The sequence below is a fragment of the Mirounga angustirostris genome, unplaced genomic scaffold (genome assembly GCF_029215605.1).
Source record: "Mirounga angustirostris isolate CCGP_5_RB_7025 unplaced genomic scaffold, mMirAng1.0.hap1 SCAF_14, whole genome shotgun sequence".
NCBI classification, from domain to species: domain Eukaryota; kingdom Metazoa; phylum Chordata; class Mammalia; order Carnivora; family Phocidae; genus Mirounga; species Mirounga angustirostris.
The window spans coordinates 85,361,348-85,378,790 of record NW_026991722.1 but is presented as its reverse complement, the minus strand read 5'-3'; the positions used below and the strand labels follow the sequence as shown (position 1 = coordinate 85,378,790).

General features: G+C 51.4%; 1 protein-coding gene across 7 annotated transcripts in view; it reads right to left on the bottom strand.

Moving 5' to 3' along the window:
• Window positions 1-17,443, bottom strand: part of KIAA1671 (KIAA1671 ortholog) — a 189,851-nt gene that overhangs the window by 118,595 nt on the left and 53,813 nt on the right. For all 7 annotated transcript variants that reach the window (XM_054510473.2, XM_064578559.1, XM_045887435.3 and 4 more), the window contains exons 3-5: window positions 14,198-15,805; window positions 12,151-12,238; window positions 5,791-8,619 (exon numbers count right to left, since the gene is read on the bottom strand). In XM_054510473.2, the coding sequence (XP_054366448.2) occupies window positions 5,791-8,619; window positions 12,151-12,238; window positions 14,198-15,805 (4,525 nt within the window). The remainder of the gene's footprint in view (window positions 1-5,790; window positions 8,620-12,150; window positions 12,239-14,197; window positions 15,806-17,443) is intronic.

Below are 17,443 nucleotides of genomic sequence, written 5' to 3'. Positions count from 1 at the left end.
AGAACAAGGCTGGATTCTGGATCCCTTGCCTCACAGACTCTTTGATGCCTTACGAGACCTTCTGTGTGCCCTCCTACCCGCTGGCTGTTCCTTCTCAGCCTCCCCACATCTCAGAGGGATGTCTACTCATCCAGGGCCAGCCCTAGAGCCTTCTCTTTTCCTGCTCCATCTGACTCCCTTGGGGTTCTCTCATAACACCCCCTTGCTTTAAATAAATCCCATCTGTGCACAGCAACTCCCGACTTTGTCTATGTTGGGACCCCTGACTTGCAGATCCCACCATTCACTCCACATCTCCCCACACTGCTCACACTCATCTCAGCCTTCACATGCCCCAAACAGGCCTCCCTATTCCTTCCCTCCAAAATTCCAAAATTCCTCCTCCCCTGCCCTGCCCCTCACCCAGCTGTGCTGGCCAAGATCTTCAGGTCGCCCTCCATTCTTTTGCTTCTCTCCACCTCATCAACAAAGCTGAGACTCTGCCTTCGAAACATGCTGCAAACCTCACATCATAAACCAAAATCAACTCAAAATAGATCAAAGCCCTCAATGCCAGAGCGAAAGCTAGAAAACTCTCAGAAGAAAATACAGGCTTAAATGTTCGTGACCTTGGATTAGGCAGTGGTTTCTCAGATATGGCATCAAAAGCACAAGTGACCAAAAAATAAATAAATTGGAGCTCATCAAAATGAAAAACTTTTGTGCTTCAAAGGGCACCATGGACAAAGTGAAAAATACAACCCAGAGAGTGAGAGGAAATTTCTGCAAATCCTATGTCTGCTAAGGCACTTGTGTCCAGAATATATAAAGAGTAATTACAATTCAATAACAAAAAGAACAATAACCCAATTAAGACCGGACAAAGGATCTGAACAAAGAAGGGATACACATAGTCAAACATGCACATGGAAAGATGGGCCATGGAAAATGCAAGTCAAAACCACAATGAGATACCTTAATACCCAGGAGGATGGCTAGAATCAAAAAGACAGGTAAGTGTTGGCAAAGGATGTAGAGAAATCAGCCCTCACGCACTGCTGGTAGAATGTACAATGGTGCAATTGCCTTGGAAATCAGTGGCCCCGGCCCCCTGTGCCAGCTGGTACCCTTCCAGCATCCACGGGACCAGCTCATCCCCATGACGGCCATCACTCAGGTGGCACCTTTCAGGTCCCCTCCCCAGGAGACCTTCCCCTGACCACCTCTTAGAGTCATCTCCCCATCGCCTCTTCTTCTATCTCCCCAGGACTTAACTACTCTCATTCACTTGGGGTCTGTTTGCCCCCTGGACCGGAGCCTTCCACTGGACCATCTGTGGTTACGGAGATCTTCTTTATCTGGACCATACAATACACCTGCCATGAGTCACCCGTAGCTTTTGAGCACTTGAATGTGGCTAGTGGGACCGAGGAACTGAATTTTTAATCTTGTTTAACTTTAATTTTCATTTAAATTCTGTGGTTTTTCATTGACGCCACATGCGGCTGGTCGCTGCCTTACTACATGGCGTGGCCTGATACCGTGGCCTGGTCCCTCCCAGCAGCCCAGGTGCCTAGAACAGGGCCTGGCACAGGGTTAGCCCATTTACTAAATCTAGTAAGTGAGTGGAGGTCTGGAGGTGCTTCTCTCTGATTCCCTCAAACGTCCTTCACATCAGGCCCTGGGCCAGCAGCTTGACCACATATTGCTTCACAATAAATCTCCAATAAACTGTGAAGCAGGCAGGATTCACATTCCACGGATGAAGAAATTTAGGCTCAGAGAGGTCTGGCAAGATGCCCAGAGTCACACAGCTAATAAGTCACAAAGCTACGGCCTGATGCCAGGTCTGCCCAACAGACAGTCCAGGGCTGTTTCCAGGGAGAAATCAAATCGTAAGAGTATAAATGGTTCACCTTCCTAATAAAGAACTCCAACAACTCAAGGAAAAAAGGACCAAGGACGAGGTTCTAAAAGAACAGCGGGCAGAACAGAAGCAAGTGGGTGACTGGAAGGAAAAACAGAGCCTCATGCACGTGACAAGAGGAGGGGCGCTCATCAGGGGCATGCCGTCCCCAAGTCTGGTAATGTACCGGGTGGCTCAGGCGGAGGGGAAATGGGGTCCTGTCATTGAGGGCAAGGATGGGACCAGGTACAGCCCCCCAACGCTGGGCACTCAGGCAGGATCCTGCAAAATTACAACGGTGCTCCCCCTAGACACTCACCACCCTAAGCCCACGGAAAACCTGCTCATGTGCAAAATGACGTCAGAACATGGTTGGTATTTAGCAAAAGATCAGGAATATCACCCATCTCTACCGTACAGCAATCAGGAAGAATGAGGACGCCCTGTAGGCTGAATCCGAAAGCTCTCAAAGACACATATATGGATGTGAGCCTGGGTGGCTCAGTGGGTTAAGCGTCTGCCTACGGCTCAGGTCATGATCCTGAGGTCCTGGGATCGAGCCCTGCATCAGGCTCTCCACTCAGCGGCGAGTCTGCTTCTCCCTCTCCCTCTGCCCCTGCTTGTGCTCTCTCTCTCTCAAATAAATAAATAAAATCTTAAAAAAAAAAAAAAAGAACTTGTGTTTGTATTTGCTTGTATTTTCGGAAAGAAACTCTATATGAATTTGGACCAGAAAAGAAGCTAAGTGGTCACGGGATGGGAGGAATGCTGAGGATGGGCGAGAAGAGGACAAGGGGGTTGATACTCCATTCCTTTAAGTATTTTCGGAGCCTCTTGACAATGTTCTCTCCTTTGAAATTCAAATAAATCAGTTAATTAAATAGAATACTACAATCTGTCATGGGACAAAGTTTTGATAAATGTTTCTTCAGTGAAAAAGAAAAAGAGAGAAAGAGGAGGGAGGGAGGGAGGGAGGGGGGATCACTTTAAGTACAAACACACCCCACGCGGGATATGTGGGCAGCACTGACTGTGAATCAAGAAAGCCTCACCCCGGGGGGAGAATGCTTGCACCAAGATGCTCCCTGAAGCCCTGTTTGTGACTCAAAGACTCAACCAACCCAAATGTCCATCCACAAGTGTCCAGATAAAAAAAGTTTGGGCTCAGTCACTTAACAAAGTACTTTACAGCCACTGAAAATAATAAAGTGATTATCTACATACTGGTTGCTTTTTTTTTTAACTGTTAAGTTAAAAAAAAGCAAGTTGTAGATTTTCTGTAGAACGTTGCCATGTTTCCATTAAGACAGCATGTGATTTACCTGTATCTGTACCTGGCTGGCCTTCCTTACCTGTGGAGCCACGTGCATTAGGGGCGGGATGATTCTCAGGGCTGGGGGTCAGGGAGCCCATCTGTGCGTGGTAGGATGCTGGAAGGCTGTACCCCACACTCATCATTTAGGGGAGCCTCTCATTCTAAACCGTGTGCTTACCATAACACATTCAACTTCACACGAGCGTGCACTGCTTTTGCAGGAAGGAAAATACAACTACAAATAGAGATGCAACTCTGTGGTGTAGGAAAGCCCCAAAGATCCCAAAAACGAACAGTGGCTCCCTGGTGGGGGGTGGGGGGTGGGGTCCAGGGATACACGCTCTTATACACTCTCGTAAGGTCAGAATTTTTAAGGACCAACATTTTGTACTTCTGGGTGGCTCTTATCTATTTTTTCAAGATCAGGAACCAAAGCTGGTTGGGCAGGAAAGAAGGGAAACAGGGAGCTGGTCCAAGGCGTCCCAATCCCTCGGTGAGAAAACAGATCCTCTGACAACAAGCACTCCTGGGGCCTGCGCATCCCGGGCCGGCATCCAAGGCCAGGCCGGGGGGCCCCCTCCATGCCGCCCTGACTCTCCCACTGCCAGAAGGCCCCTGAGCAAGGCGCTGGCAAATGGATTAGGTGTCACATTTCCTCGTCTTACCCTGTCTCCCGCTGTGCCCACAATAACAGCCTTGTGGAACCCCTCCTGGGGCGGCGCCTCAGCAGAACCCACGAGCTGGCCCTGCGCTCGCACCCACCGGGCCTGCCCACAGAGCTGCCGGGCAGAAACTTCTGTCCACTCTGGTGAGGGATCGGAGGCCCAGGGAGGCAAAGTCACTGCTTCACGCACAGCTGGTGAGCGGCAGACTGGCGTGTGAACGCGGGACCTGGAAAGCCCTGGGTGACCCTTCGTGTCACGATCTGTGTTGGCCTCACCCCACTGTTTCATTTCTACCATGTCCCTGTCCAGGTTGGACCCTCTACTTTCTTTTTACAGATGAGGAAACTGAGGCACAGAGCCTCGGAGAAGGGGTTTGCCCTTCATCACTCAGTCTAAGAAGCCGAGGTGGGTTACATCCATATGCAACCAAAGTTTCAACCCCGTTAAGAGAATGCTCTCTTGGATGGAAAAGAGAGGCAAAAATAAGAATTTGTGTTCATATTTGCTTGTATTTTCAGAAAGAAACTCTATGGGAATTTGGGCCAGAAAAGAAGCTGAGTGGTCACGGGGTGGGAGGAATGCTGAGGATGGGCGAGAGAGGGATAAGGGGTTGATACTCAGATTTCTTCCCCATCTTCAAGGTTCCTCGTTCACCACCGAGGAGCCTATTTGAAAGCTTGGGTGTCAAGCCAGACCTGGGTTCAAACCATAGGTTGCCATTTGGTGCTGTGTGACCCGAGACAAGTTACTTAACTTCTCTGAGCCTGGGTTTTTTCCATCTGTACAAGAAGATCAGGTCTGCCACTGATGTTGTGGGCCCCCTGCCCTGCCCAACACTCGAGTACTTGCCAATGGCAATGGTGTCCTGCTGGGGGGTAGTTTATTCTCCGCCACTGAGCGTGGCACCAGCCAGGATGGAAGAGTCTGGATGTCGATAGCCCCAGAAATAGCCTCAGGAGAGGGCAGAAGGGAACTGGAAAATAAATACGCCAGGTTCCTTGCCCCTGGGACAGGACAAGTCAGGGGTGATCTATGCCACTTCCCAGAGGTCTCCAGCAAGAAGGAGCCTCAGAGGCCACAGGGGCACCGTTCTCATCAGCCTCCCCCTTCCCTGCCTCACTTCTCCACTGGGACCCTGCCAGGGATCACCTTCTAAAATAACTACCTGCGGGACACCTGGGTGGCTCAGTCAGTTAAGCGTCTGACTCTTGATTTCGGCTCAGGTCATGATCACAGGGTCGTGAGATCGAGCCCCGTGTCGGGCTCTATGCTCAGCAGGGAGTCTGTTTGTCCTCCTTCTGCTCCTCCCCCAGCTCATGCTCTCTCTCTCTCTCAAATAAATGAATAAATAAATAAATGAATGAATAAATAAATAAATAAATAAATAAATAAATAAATAAAATCTTAAAAAATAAAAATAAAACAACTGCTTGTAAGGGTCTGCTTCTACGGAAACCCAAACCACCACAATCCCACAAAAGAGGGATTGCCATGAGACTCACATAAGATTGCTCCTTCACTCATTCAACAAGTATTCCTTGCATGTTCATAAAATGTCATCCATGCAGGATGCTGCTTATGAGGGACAGGATAATGAACTGGAAACAACATATACTGGAACAGACAGCGGGTGCTCGATAAACGATCATCATCATTCTGGGCCAGAGATTTCAAATTGGTGGCGCATGGACTAAATGGAGCCAGCACGTGTTAAGAACCAGCTGGACCTGGGCAATAGCTGCCTCTGCCCCTCCCCCCCAGGAATGAGCTATTTGCCACAATCCCCACCACTCCCTAGAGTCCCACAACCAGCCTGACTCCATTCATTTACATACCCACCTGGCCCACGTGGGATGGGAGTTTGAGACCCCTGGCCTATGTGTCTAACCAACGTTTTACAAAACCAAAACAGCCTTCCTGCTCACCTTTTGACCGTCTCGAGTCCCCGACTCTCGCCGGCAGGGCCCCATTTTGGTCTCCTTGGCCTCAGAACTGTCTCCGGGGAGGCTGGACCTCCCTCTGGGTTGCTCTTGCCTCCTCTCTCTGGCTTCCTGCATGACAGACAGGCCCTCTCGGACTTTGGCAGGGGGCCCCTTCTCCGAATAGGCCCTCTTGACACTCAGCGGTGACCTGCCACAGTCGTATGAGTGATCGCCCCGCTGGACCACACTGTCCTCCTCTCCTCTCCCAATGGATTTCCTTGGGGTCCCTTTCCTCTGGTCAGTGGGAGAGGATCTGGCCAACACGCTGGCCCCACTGCCCAGATCCTCCCAGGGAGTGGGCTTTGACTCGTCTGGGGAGTTCGGATACTTTGCACTCTGAGGTTTACTAACCAAATCCTTTCTGTCACCCTCAGGGGTTCCCAAAACTTGTCCCCGGGGACCCGCGGGGCCAGAAGAGGCCCCTGGATACTTTTCATTAGGAGCTGAGAGTGGCAAAGCCCACAGACGAGGGCTGAGTGTGGGGTTCGCGGCTGCCCCCGGGGCCTCTGCTGGCTGCTGGCCGGAGCCAGGACTGGAACCGTGGTTTGCTTCGGCAAAACTGGCTTGTTTCCGGAGACCCTCAGCTTCAGACCTCTCCTTCGAGCTCCTCCTTCTTGGGTCCACCCTGCCTTGCCGGCCAGGCCTCTCCAGAGTCGAGCCGCTGGATGCTGTGGGCGTACCCACCACTGACTCCTGGCCCTCCTGCTTCTTGTAGTCCGCCATCAGGGCGTCAATGTCGAGAACGCTGGATCTGTAGCCATCTTTGATTTTCCCTGGGACCCTCGCACTGACCACTTCAGGGTCCCTTCTGATGAGGAGATCGCTGGCTTCCAGGTGGCTTTTGGGAGCATTGCTGGGCGGTGTCCTGTTCCCACTATCCTTCCGATTGCTCTGAAAACCGATGCCATCTTCTGGTCCCCGGCGGATCCATAAAGCATCAGCATCCATGCTTCTTTCACTAGAAGGATCCAGAGTCCTGTACCCAAGAGGTGATGGGTGGTCTGCTGGCTTCGGAGGTTTTGAACAGCTTGCGCTATGGCGCTCTTTGCCGTTAGCCCAGTTGTTACTGCCCTTGGCCTCCAGTGGCTCTTCATGGTTAAGAGAAACCAATGTGGATGTCAGAGGATGAGAAGGAGGTGGGACTGTTTTTCTAGAATATTCCGTCAAGTTTTCAGGCCCTGGCCTAACAATACTCTTTGCTTTTTGAGTATCGGGAATCTGATACGTCACTGCAAAAAATGTCGCCCTGGGTTCCAAAGAGGACCCCTGCTTCACCGCTGGCCTAGTCGGGTCCTGGGAAGCACCTGGGCTCACCTCCTGGGTCTCCACCCTATGGTGGGATAGCTCAGGTTTTCTTAAGGCACTGGGGGTGGGGCTCCAATGGTCTGTTCGTCTCTGCTCCACCTTCCAAGAGTTTTCTGGGGCCAGGAAGCTGAATTCGTCAAACTTCACGTCGTGGGGCAACGTCCGCCGCCGCCACCTCTCGAACCTCTGGTCCAGGGGACCCGCCTTCTGCATCTTGGCCTCGGGCTCCGGTGCCTGGGCCGGCTGTGGCTCACCCTCACCAGCAGCTACAGCGAGGGGTCCCTTCTGCACCCACTCTTCTGGATGCGACCTTGCCCAGAAGTCAGACGGCTCGCCCTTACCCCTGGGAGGAAGATCCAGAGGGCACCCCCAGGGGGGACCCCTTTCTCCCGCTGAGCTGCAGCCTCCTGGCTTGTTCCTGGCCTCATCAGGCCCCTCCTGCAGGGCCTCCCAGACGGCAGCCTGGGTGGCCCTCCCAGAGCTGGCTTGGGGACCACAGGGCCTGGCTGAGCGCTCGCTGTTGATCTCGGGGCCCGGTTCCGAGCCTTTCTCTTCACTGGCCACCACAGTGGCTTTATGCCAGTTCACGGTCACCCCACCTGTCCATTTGGGTGACAGGCAATTGCCCCCAAACGTGTCCTTCGGCTCTCGGAAGTCCGGCTTTGGCCCACTGACTTCATGAGTCCCTCGAGCTTCCCAAATCAAACTGGCCCTTTGGACAGACCCCGCCTGACCTCCCAGCCTGCACTCTGGGTCAGCAGGGGTGACCTCGTGGGACTGCTGTCTCTCCTTCGGTGAGAGCTGAGACCTGCCACTTCGCAGGGTCATGGCTTTTTCCTCCAACGCCGTGGAGACGGCCTCACTGTGCACACGCTTGCCCACCGTGTGCAGGATGTCATACTTGGGCTCGACCCTCTGGGATGGGGGAGGATTTTCAGAGCGTTGGAGGAAGGGGTTTTTATGGCGTTTTTCATCCAAAGGGTGTTCTTCCGGGAGGGGCACGTGATACTGTTTGGGTTCACCATTCGAAAGGGTGGTCCGTCCCCATTTCTCTGTATTGGGATTTTCAACCCATCTGGAGTTCTGTTTCGTGAGGTTTGTCTTTTCCAGCAGGTCCTTCCCCAGCCAAGAGCTTCTCTCGTGCCTGGGTCTGACTTCTGAGACATGGGCATCTGCCACATCTCTGTGTGGCGTGGCCGAGGGACAGTGTCGCGACTGGTCAGCCACGGTGTGTCTCTCCACGTGATGCTCAAACACTGTGGCCCACACAGTCTGGAAGCTTCCATCATCTTCTGGAGTGCTGTCAGAAGGGCTCAGAGCCCCCACCGAGCTTTTACCCCGACAGTTGCTGGGGACTTGGTTAGAACTGTCTTTCCACTCTGTCTGCCTAGACTTCTCCCGGAGCGAACCAGGCTTCCAGGGGCTTCTTGGGAGGGATGCTCCATCCACACCATGCCCTTCCTTTTGCTGAAAAAAAAAAGAGAAACAATCCAACTTAAGTTAAGCGACTTGAAAGAGAAAGGAAGTGGTGAGATGATCAAAACAGCTGCTTTTAAAATCACAACTGTGAGATACCATAAAATTCCAAAGACTGAACACACCCAGTGTGGGTGAGGATGTGGGAAAATGGACACTCTTGGATACTGTTGGCAAGGACATAAATGGGTACGACTTTTGGATGGTTCAGTATACATGTCATGATCCTAAAATACTCATTTCCTTTTAATCTGGCCAATTTCCTCCCAAGACTCTTTCTTGGCCCAGATGCCCAAGTCTGGCTAAACAAGAGTGCTCGGGGAGCACTGCTAAGAGAGATAGCAAATGACACAGAAACAAACCTAAATGCCCACCTGTAGGGCTCGGGCTAAATGAGCTCCGACATAATCCAGACAATGGAATGCCACAGGGTGCCTGGATCCTGAAGGGGGGTGGCTCCTAATGTCACATCTGACAACACACAAAACACTGTGGTGTGGGTGGGAGAAAAGCAGACTGTGAAAGAGTGTATTTATAAAACAATACCGTTTCTAAACAACTGTGTGTGTACATGTATGCACGTGCAGATAAACAGCGGAGAAAAGATAGAAATCAAACTGTGAGTAAGGGAGTGAAGGGAGGATGAAGGCACGGGGAGGAGAACATCGTTTTTCCTCTTGCGCACTCAGTTCTGTTCGACTTCATAATATGCGTGAATTCCTTAGTCATTTCTTGGTCTAGAAAGAAGTCTACTTCAACAAGGTAAAGACTATCTAACCCAGCAATCCCGTTCCTGGGGAGATACCCAAAAGAAGTGAAAACAGGGGTCCAAATAAAGACTTGCATACCGATGTCTACTGAAGTATGATGCACAATCACCAAAAGGTGGAAACCACCCAGATGTCCACCAGAAGAAGAACAGATACCCAAACTGTGGTCTATCCATACAGTGGGACGGTATGCAGGCATAAAAAGGAACAAAGTACTGATTTATGCTCCAATGGATGAACCTTCAAAGCATTATGTTAACTGAAAGAAGCTAGACACAAAGGGATAGGTGTTTTGTGATTCCATTTATATGGAATGTCCAGAATGGGCAAGTCTATAGGGCCAGAAAGTAGACTCGTGGTTGCCAGAGGCCACAGGTGGGAGATAGGAAGTGAATGGCTGGCTCAGTCAGCAGAGTGTGTGACTCTCGATCTCCAGGTCGTGAGTTCGAGCCCCACGCTGGGTGCAGAGATTACTTAAATTGAAAAAAATAAAAATATTTTTAAAATTTTTAAAAATTAAGAAAAAAATAAAAGTAAATAAATTCTGGAACTAGATGGTGGTGGTGGTAGTACAACACTGAGAATACACTTCATGTCACTGAATTATTCACTTTAAAATGGTTAGGATGGGGGCGCCTGGGTGGCTCGGTCAGTTGAGCATCTGACTCTTGATTTCGGCTCAGGTCATGATCTCAGGGTCCTGGGATCGAGCCCCATTCAGCGGGGAGTTTGCTTGTCTCCCTCTCCCTCTGTCCCTTCCCCACCTCATGCTCTCTTTCTCTCTCAAATAAATAAATCTTAAAAAAAAAAATAAAAATAAAATGGTTAAGATACATACAGGGCCACAGTTTGCTAATCTCTACTGCAGATGATGGAATGCCATAAAGAACTGAAAAAATATTTTCATTTGAAGTTTTTGTTTACATTTGATTACATAAAAATTGCATAAATAATACACGAATCCATTCCCTCTAAACAATACAAAGCTCAAGTCCTTTTTGAGACTTCAAATATCCAAATACCAGGGCCCTTCCTGGATAACAGCTGTTATCAATGGGGAGCAGTATATCCGTGAAGAACTTTCCAGAACTTTCTCCTAGTATGTGTGTGTGTATTTTTATATATGTGTGTATACATATGTATAAAGACTTTTTAAATTTAAAAATACATGCATTGTTCTTAAAAAAATGAAAATTGTATATTTTATGTTATGTGTCTTTTACTACAATAAAAAAATTACCGACAGAAAAATCTATTTACAGAGATCAAATCTCTGTATTAAATAAAGCAAGGGTTCCTTTATTAACTTTCATTTCTTTAAAGTTTTCTCACACATACAAAATTATAGAGAAAATAATAAATTCATCCCAACCCATTCCCTCAATTCAAGGACAACCAGCAGTTTGTCCCACTTGCTTCACAGGGTCCTTTTTGTTCTTGTTGTTACCACTATACCATTTTAATGTGAATATAAGAGGCTTTACTTCAACCGGACCCTCTCTCAACGGCTTTCAAAGAAGTGACTCAGAACATCCAAGGATAAAAAGCAGGTCAAACCCCCGCCCCTAGAAGTGGTGGCTCTGCCCTTCAGATCCAGCTCCCAGGGTACAAACGCGCTTGCCACCAAGCTCTGGTGTTTAAAAGTCCGCATAAGTGTCTTAAAAAGTGAAACTACACCTACCATACTACCCAGCCATTCCTAGGCATCTACCCAAGAGAAAAGGCAATAGATAGCCCTACAAAGCCTTGCCCACAAATGTTCAGAGCAATAGCTCCAAAATGGGAAACAACCCAAATGTCCATCAACAGGGCGAAGAGATAAACAAATCATGGTCTACCCACACAATGGAATGCTACTCAGCTACAAAGAAGGAATAAACTATTGATAAACATGCATACAGCATGACACAACTCAAAGTAATTATTCTGAGTGAAAGAAGAGAGATCAAAAAAAAAAAAAAAGCACTGGTTGCATTTATAGAAAAATCTAGGAAAAAATCTAGAAAATGCAAACTGAGCCATAGGAACAGAAAGCAGATTGGTGGCTGTTTGAGGGTAGGAGGAGGGGCCAGGAGTGGTTACAAAAGAAGAAACTTGCAGGTGCTGGAGATGTTCTGTATCTTGATGGTGATACATTTTCGCCCAGTGCACATGTATATGTCAAAACTCATCCATGCACACTCAAAATGGGTCCAGTTTCCTGTACATCAATTATACCTCAAAAAAAGCTGTTTTAAAAAAATTAAAACTCCGCAGGAGGCATCAACCACAAATGGGTTAGACCTAGTAGTTATTTTATGAGCTTCTCCTTATTAAATAAGATTAAATAAAAATACTTTTAAGCAATTTAGTTGCTGGTAGTTTCCCTCCTTCTGCTACTGCTAGGTGACAAGCCAAGGTAGGGAAGGGAACAGGGACCACACTGAGGGAACCTGAAGGAGTGTCTATGAACAGTTTTAACCTAAATTTTAATTTCTTAATAAAGCAGGCATTCGTACGTAAAAAAGCCAGGTCCCTCTTGCTCTTTGCACAGGAAAAAAAAATAAAACCTGGCAATTACATTTGTAAACAATATTTAACACTAAGGAGTGCAGAATCACAAACCCAAAAGGGACTTGAAAAGTCCCGGCATTAAAGAAAAAAAAATGTTTCATTCTTCATGAGAGGCTTCTGATTCTTTCCTGGGCTCTTTTTCCAGTAAGGGAAGCTACCCACTGGAAAACAAGATGTGCCAAACCCGGGGGCTCTTTACCTTTTCTCCAGGTTCCTTAGGAAGCTCGCCACTTAGCTCAGGACACTTCTCATACTTGACTTCATTGCTTGACGCTGGACTCGAAAACCTGGTACAGAGATCCACGTTACTTGTTTGGGGCCAGAATCTGTGACTCCCTCCAGCCCACACCCTGTAACTAGCTCACGAACCCAGGGGTGAGATTAGCATTGAGATCAACAAAGCAACACCACCTGGTTTGCTCTGAGAAAAGATGCGTCCTTTCCGTTCGCCAAACCCAGAAGGGCCCGGTGGGGGACGGCTTACCTTAAACACAACATCGTTGGGGCACCAGAAGCCCCAGGCTTGGGTGAAGAGACCTGGGTGTCAGTCCTGGCTACACTGCCTCCCCACTGCAGGAGCTTGGGCTGCGCTCGTGACTTCACCTGAGCCTCTGTCTCTTCATCTATAAAACGGGGATAATTAACACCTCCCCATTGTCTTTTGCTACCCAAGGCCCTAATAGCTATGTGAGGGCGTTTAGGGAAGAGTAAAGATGCCCCAGGAGGGATAATTAATGGTTGTTGTTAGCAATCCCAGGCACACCAGAAGCCCCACCACAGACCTGCCACGGGACTCGGGGGTGGTGGGTTGTCATGGAATGTGTGGGGGCACGGGCCTGTCGCTGCCTCTCTGGGTAAGCTTGGCCAAGTCATCGTCCCTCCCTGGGCCTCAGTTTCCCCACTTGTCAAGGGGAAGAGAAAGAAAGGGTATTCTGGTGCTAGAATGTTCCCATCTCTGAAGAGCTCTTGGAATGGATGTCTAATGATGAATTCGGCGCTGGGGGCTGCAGAGACAAGGGAGGGGAGAGAAATAAACCACTTCACCTGGTCCCACTCTACAGTCCTTCAGGGTCTGCCTGCCGGGAGGCATGAGGCCGTGGGTGAGTTATTCCCACACTCAAGCCTCAGTTTCCCCATCTGTCAGATGAGAATAATCCGAGGCACTGGGAGGACACGGGAAAAGGTGTGTGAGGTCCCTGGGATGGGCGCCTCTTTCTCTGCTATCTTAACTCGGGCCTGGCTGCACAGGACAATCACTTGGGAAGCTTCTGCAAACAACCAAGATATGAACCTCCTCCCCAGACCAATGGAATCAGAATCTCGAGTTTGTGGGGGAGGGGTGCCCCAGGCCTCGGGATTTTGTTCCAGATGCTTCTCTCTCTGCTGAGAGCCACTGGCCTGACCGTGGCCCAGCTGGCTGCCCTGGTTCCCAGGGCCCAGAGGTGACCCCTGGAAGCTCCGACCTGACAAAGGTATGTCAGTGGCATGGGTATCATTAAGGACCTGGTGGCCACACCCAGTGGCATCTCCCTGTTGAAGCCGGGAAGCCACTTGTGGGAAAGCAAAAGAGCAAGAGATAGCAGAGGCCGGCTGAGCTTAGAAAATCCTCAACTAACAGGATTCATCGTGTCGTTTGGACCTACCATGTAGTGCTGGCTTCCCGTGGGCAGAGTGAGTCACAGCGTTATCTGTGAGCCTTTGCCTTAATCCTTCAAGGAAGGGTTGCGTTTTAAAGACAAAGAAACCAAGGCTCAAAAGGGGAAGGGACTTGCTCAAGCTATCTTGACCCGTTTGATTTTACTTGGGGGCCACTCATGGAGGCTCAGGCCATAGAGTAATGTCCTCAGGCTTCTGGAAAGGCAAGCTGAGCCAGGGACCCAGGCTGTGCTGGAGTTACATGGGGCTCTGGACTTCCTCACGGTACTTCACCTCTCCTATCCGCCTCTGTGAAATGGGCACAATACCTCCCACTGCAAAGTGTAAAGAGGAGAAAGGACAAGGAAATGGAGCTGCGGGCATATACCGAACCTGGAGGGGGGCTGTGTTACCTCTCTGCACCTCAGGTCTTTGTCTGAGAAATGGAAGCTAAGGCCACCTCCTCTCGGAGGCTGTGGGTAAATGGAGAGGGAGGGCTGTAAGGTGCCTAGCGTGGAGCCTGGCACCCAGTTCCCTTTCCTGAGGGGCCTCTGGCAGGCGGTCTGAGGCAGCTCAGGGCTGAGCGAAGCCCGTGGAACATTCCCACTTACAGTTTGGTCAGATCCGCCGACAACGGCCGTGCCTGGAAAGTCTTCCTCCTGATCTCCAGCTTTGCCTCGGAGCTCTCGGCAGCCCAGCCTTTGATCCGCTCCTGGACGCTCACACCCACTTTCTCAGGCTCTGGGGCAGCCGACGGGGGCTCAGGGGTGGCCGGTGGAGGTCCAGATTCTGCTGCCAAGGCCACGATGCTCTCCTCCCCAAATAGGCTGAGGCGCTTCTTGACGCTGTCCCGGGGGGCCCGTCCTCCCTCCAGCCGGCTTTCCCCGTCAGCTGCTCTGCTCTTGACCTCGGCAAATTCTTGGTCTTTTCCCGGTCTGGGTGAGGGGGACAGGGGCACCTTCTCCGGCTCCCTGAGCAGTTTGGCTTTCTCTTCCCCGGGATGCTGGTCATCCGTGGGGGTGTCCCTGGCTGAGCCCCCCGCAGTTCTGAGGCTGCCCGTCTCCGCCTGCTTGAAAAGCACCTTCTCCTTCTGTTCTCGGGTCTTCCTGGCTACCTCCAGGAAGTCTGAGTCTGGGTCACGAAGGCGAAGGTTTGCTCTGACCAAACACTCCATGTCCACTTTGGGCTCCGGGTCGGCCCCCTCCAGCCCCCGACACTGGACAGTGGAACCTGTGGCGGCCTCGTCGGCCACCTTCTTCAGCAGGGCCTCTTTGCTCTCAAACCGGGACGTGAGGTCCATGGACAGAGGCCTGGGCTTCCTCACCCATGTCTTCTCAGGCGGGGTAGGGGGCGCCTTCCCCATCGCAGCCGCCCCGCCGGGGCCGGGCTTCTGAGGCTGAATGGAGTCGATGAAAATGGCCGACACGGGCCTTCTCCTCAGGCGAGGCTTGGGCTCCAGGGCGGGGTCCCCCGTGTCCTCCACACTCCTGGCCTTCCACAGAGTCTCACTTGGGCCTGTCTCGTCTTGGGGGGCAGCTGGCTTGATGTCCTGTGACAGGGAGGCCGGGCGGGGAAGGGTCCCAGGCTTTCGGGCAGGCAGGGCAGGCTTGACGGCCACCTCGGGCCGGGAGCCCAGAGCGGGCTCCCGACACACACCCGTGGTGGCCTCCCGAGCCCCCTCACTGACCCCCTTTCCCGGAGCGGGGCCAGCTTTGGTAGTTTCAAAGACAATCATGGCGCTGGATCGGGGCCGTGGGAAGGCGGCCTTGTTGAACAGAGATGAGCTTCTCCTCAGGCCCTCCCCGTGCCCCACCTCCTGCCCCACCAAGCTGGGCATCTTCTCGCTCAGGTCCTTTGCCACCACGTCCTGGGAGCGCCCACAGGGAGGAGACAGGCTAGTTGGGCCAGGCCCCAAGGATGGGACAAGGGGTTTCACGTCCGGGGCCTTTTCCCTGCAGAAGGGCTTGGGGGCAAGTCTGGGCAGTAAGCGGGCCGGGCTCCTAAGGGGGCTTTTTCCTTCCAAGAGCAGCGCTGAGGGCGCCCCGGGGGCATCGCCGGCCTGGCAGAAGTAGGTCCGCTTCAGGGTCTCCTCCTTGGAGATCTCGCCGAGGCCTGGCACTCCTGTCAGGGAAGTTATGGAACCGACCTCGACCCGAGTCGCCATGGCTACAGCTGTGGATCCATGGGGATTAAGAACATCCGAACTAGGGAAGCAACCACTAAAAGGAAAAAAGCAAAGGAGAGGAAAAAAATAAACTTAAATCTCAGTGTCTGAGTCTAAGCAAAGCGTTTTGGGGGAATGGGCCCGGGAGGCCAGAGCCCTGGGTGCTGGACGACCACTCTCCACCGACCTCACTGGGGAAGCCCGGGGCCGGCCTCTCCACCTCGCTGAACTCCGGGCCATCTCAGAAGTTGGTTCCAGCCCCAACGGTCAGGAAAGGGTGGCGACATTCCCTGGGACCTTCCCCACTCAGCTAGTCTCAAGGCCAGCTCTTAGTAAAAAGGGATTATCTCTGCTATACAGAGAAGGAAACCAGCTCAGAGAGGCCAAGGAATGGCCTGATGTCACTTAGAGAGTAAGGGGCAAAGTCGGGATTCGAACCCAGGTGGGACTCCAAACGCACACCACACACCCCCAGCATAGGCTCTGGGGAGAGCACCCTCACGTCCCCTCACTCCTGTTACCCCCAAGTCATTTCCCATTTCGGAGCCTGCTCACATCAGGCATCCCCGCTGACCCTCCTCACAACCCTGTACTGAGCACCAAGCACAGCGAGGGTAGGGGACCAGGCCCAGCACACACAGCTACCAAGAGCTGGAGTCCCTGAGGTCACAAAGTTGGTTAGTGGTCCCCAGCCCCACTAGACATCCCTTATCTCCATCTTCCCACACACACCCTTCCAGATGCCTTCGAGCAAAAAGCCATTTTTTTTTTCACCCCACCTGCTGTTTTTCTTGGTTTGCCTTTGGGTTCTTTTCTGTCGAACACCTATTCCGCGCTGGCTGCCTTCAGAGCTCACCAGGAGCGGGGCCTCAAGGTAAGCCAGGCGCTTCATACGTTTTATAAATCACATCCTCTTTATAACCCTATGAGGTGGGTATGATAATCATCAGACCGCATTTTACAGCGGCTCTGGCGTAAGCCCCTTGTTTATCCAGCTAGGAGCTCTGTCCTCTCTTATAAATCCCGCACAACCCTGAGAAGCATGGGTCATCACTATCACTATGAGGACGAAGAGTAAGGGCCCAGAGAGGTCACCCGACTTGCCGACATCACACAGCTGAAACTCGACCTCATGTCCTCACCCCACTCAACCAGGCCTTCTTAAACATCACATCATATTCCTTTCTGGTCTGAAAAAGTGCCAGACAAGTCGCTGTTCTTGATCCCCCCACACACACCAGCCTGCCCCCACTTTCATGCCCATGTTCTCTGTCCCTGCAAAGGCTGCCCCCAGCCTGCCCCCATCTAGATGGACTAAAAGTAGAAGGTATTTCAGTTAACCGCGAGCCTCCTGCTTCCCTTCCTGGGGCCCCACTCTGCTGCCCCCGGCTCTGACTCACTCCGCAGCCTGCAGGAAAGAAAGGCAGACAGATTTTGATATTTTCTCTTCCTTACACGCTCGATGGTGCTAACAGATTTCTTCTCCCCAAAACCAGAGAACGCTGTCTAGACAGCATTAGAGGCAACAGAGAGGGAGAGATGCGGAGAATCGGAGAACGGCAGAGTTGTAAGGCATATCGGGTCCTGCCCCAAATCAGGACCATTCACCTTCAGAGCCAGTCCCCACGACCTCTTGGAAACCCTGCTCTGGGATCCACACACACGCACGTGTAGCCCAGACATGAGACACAGG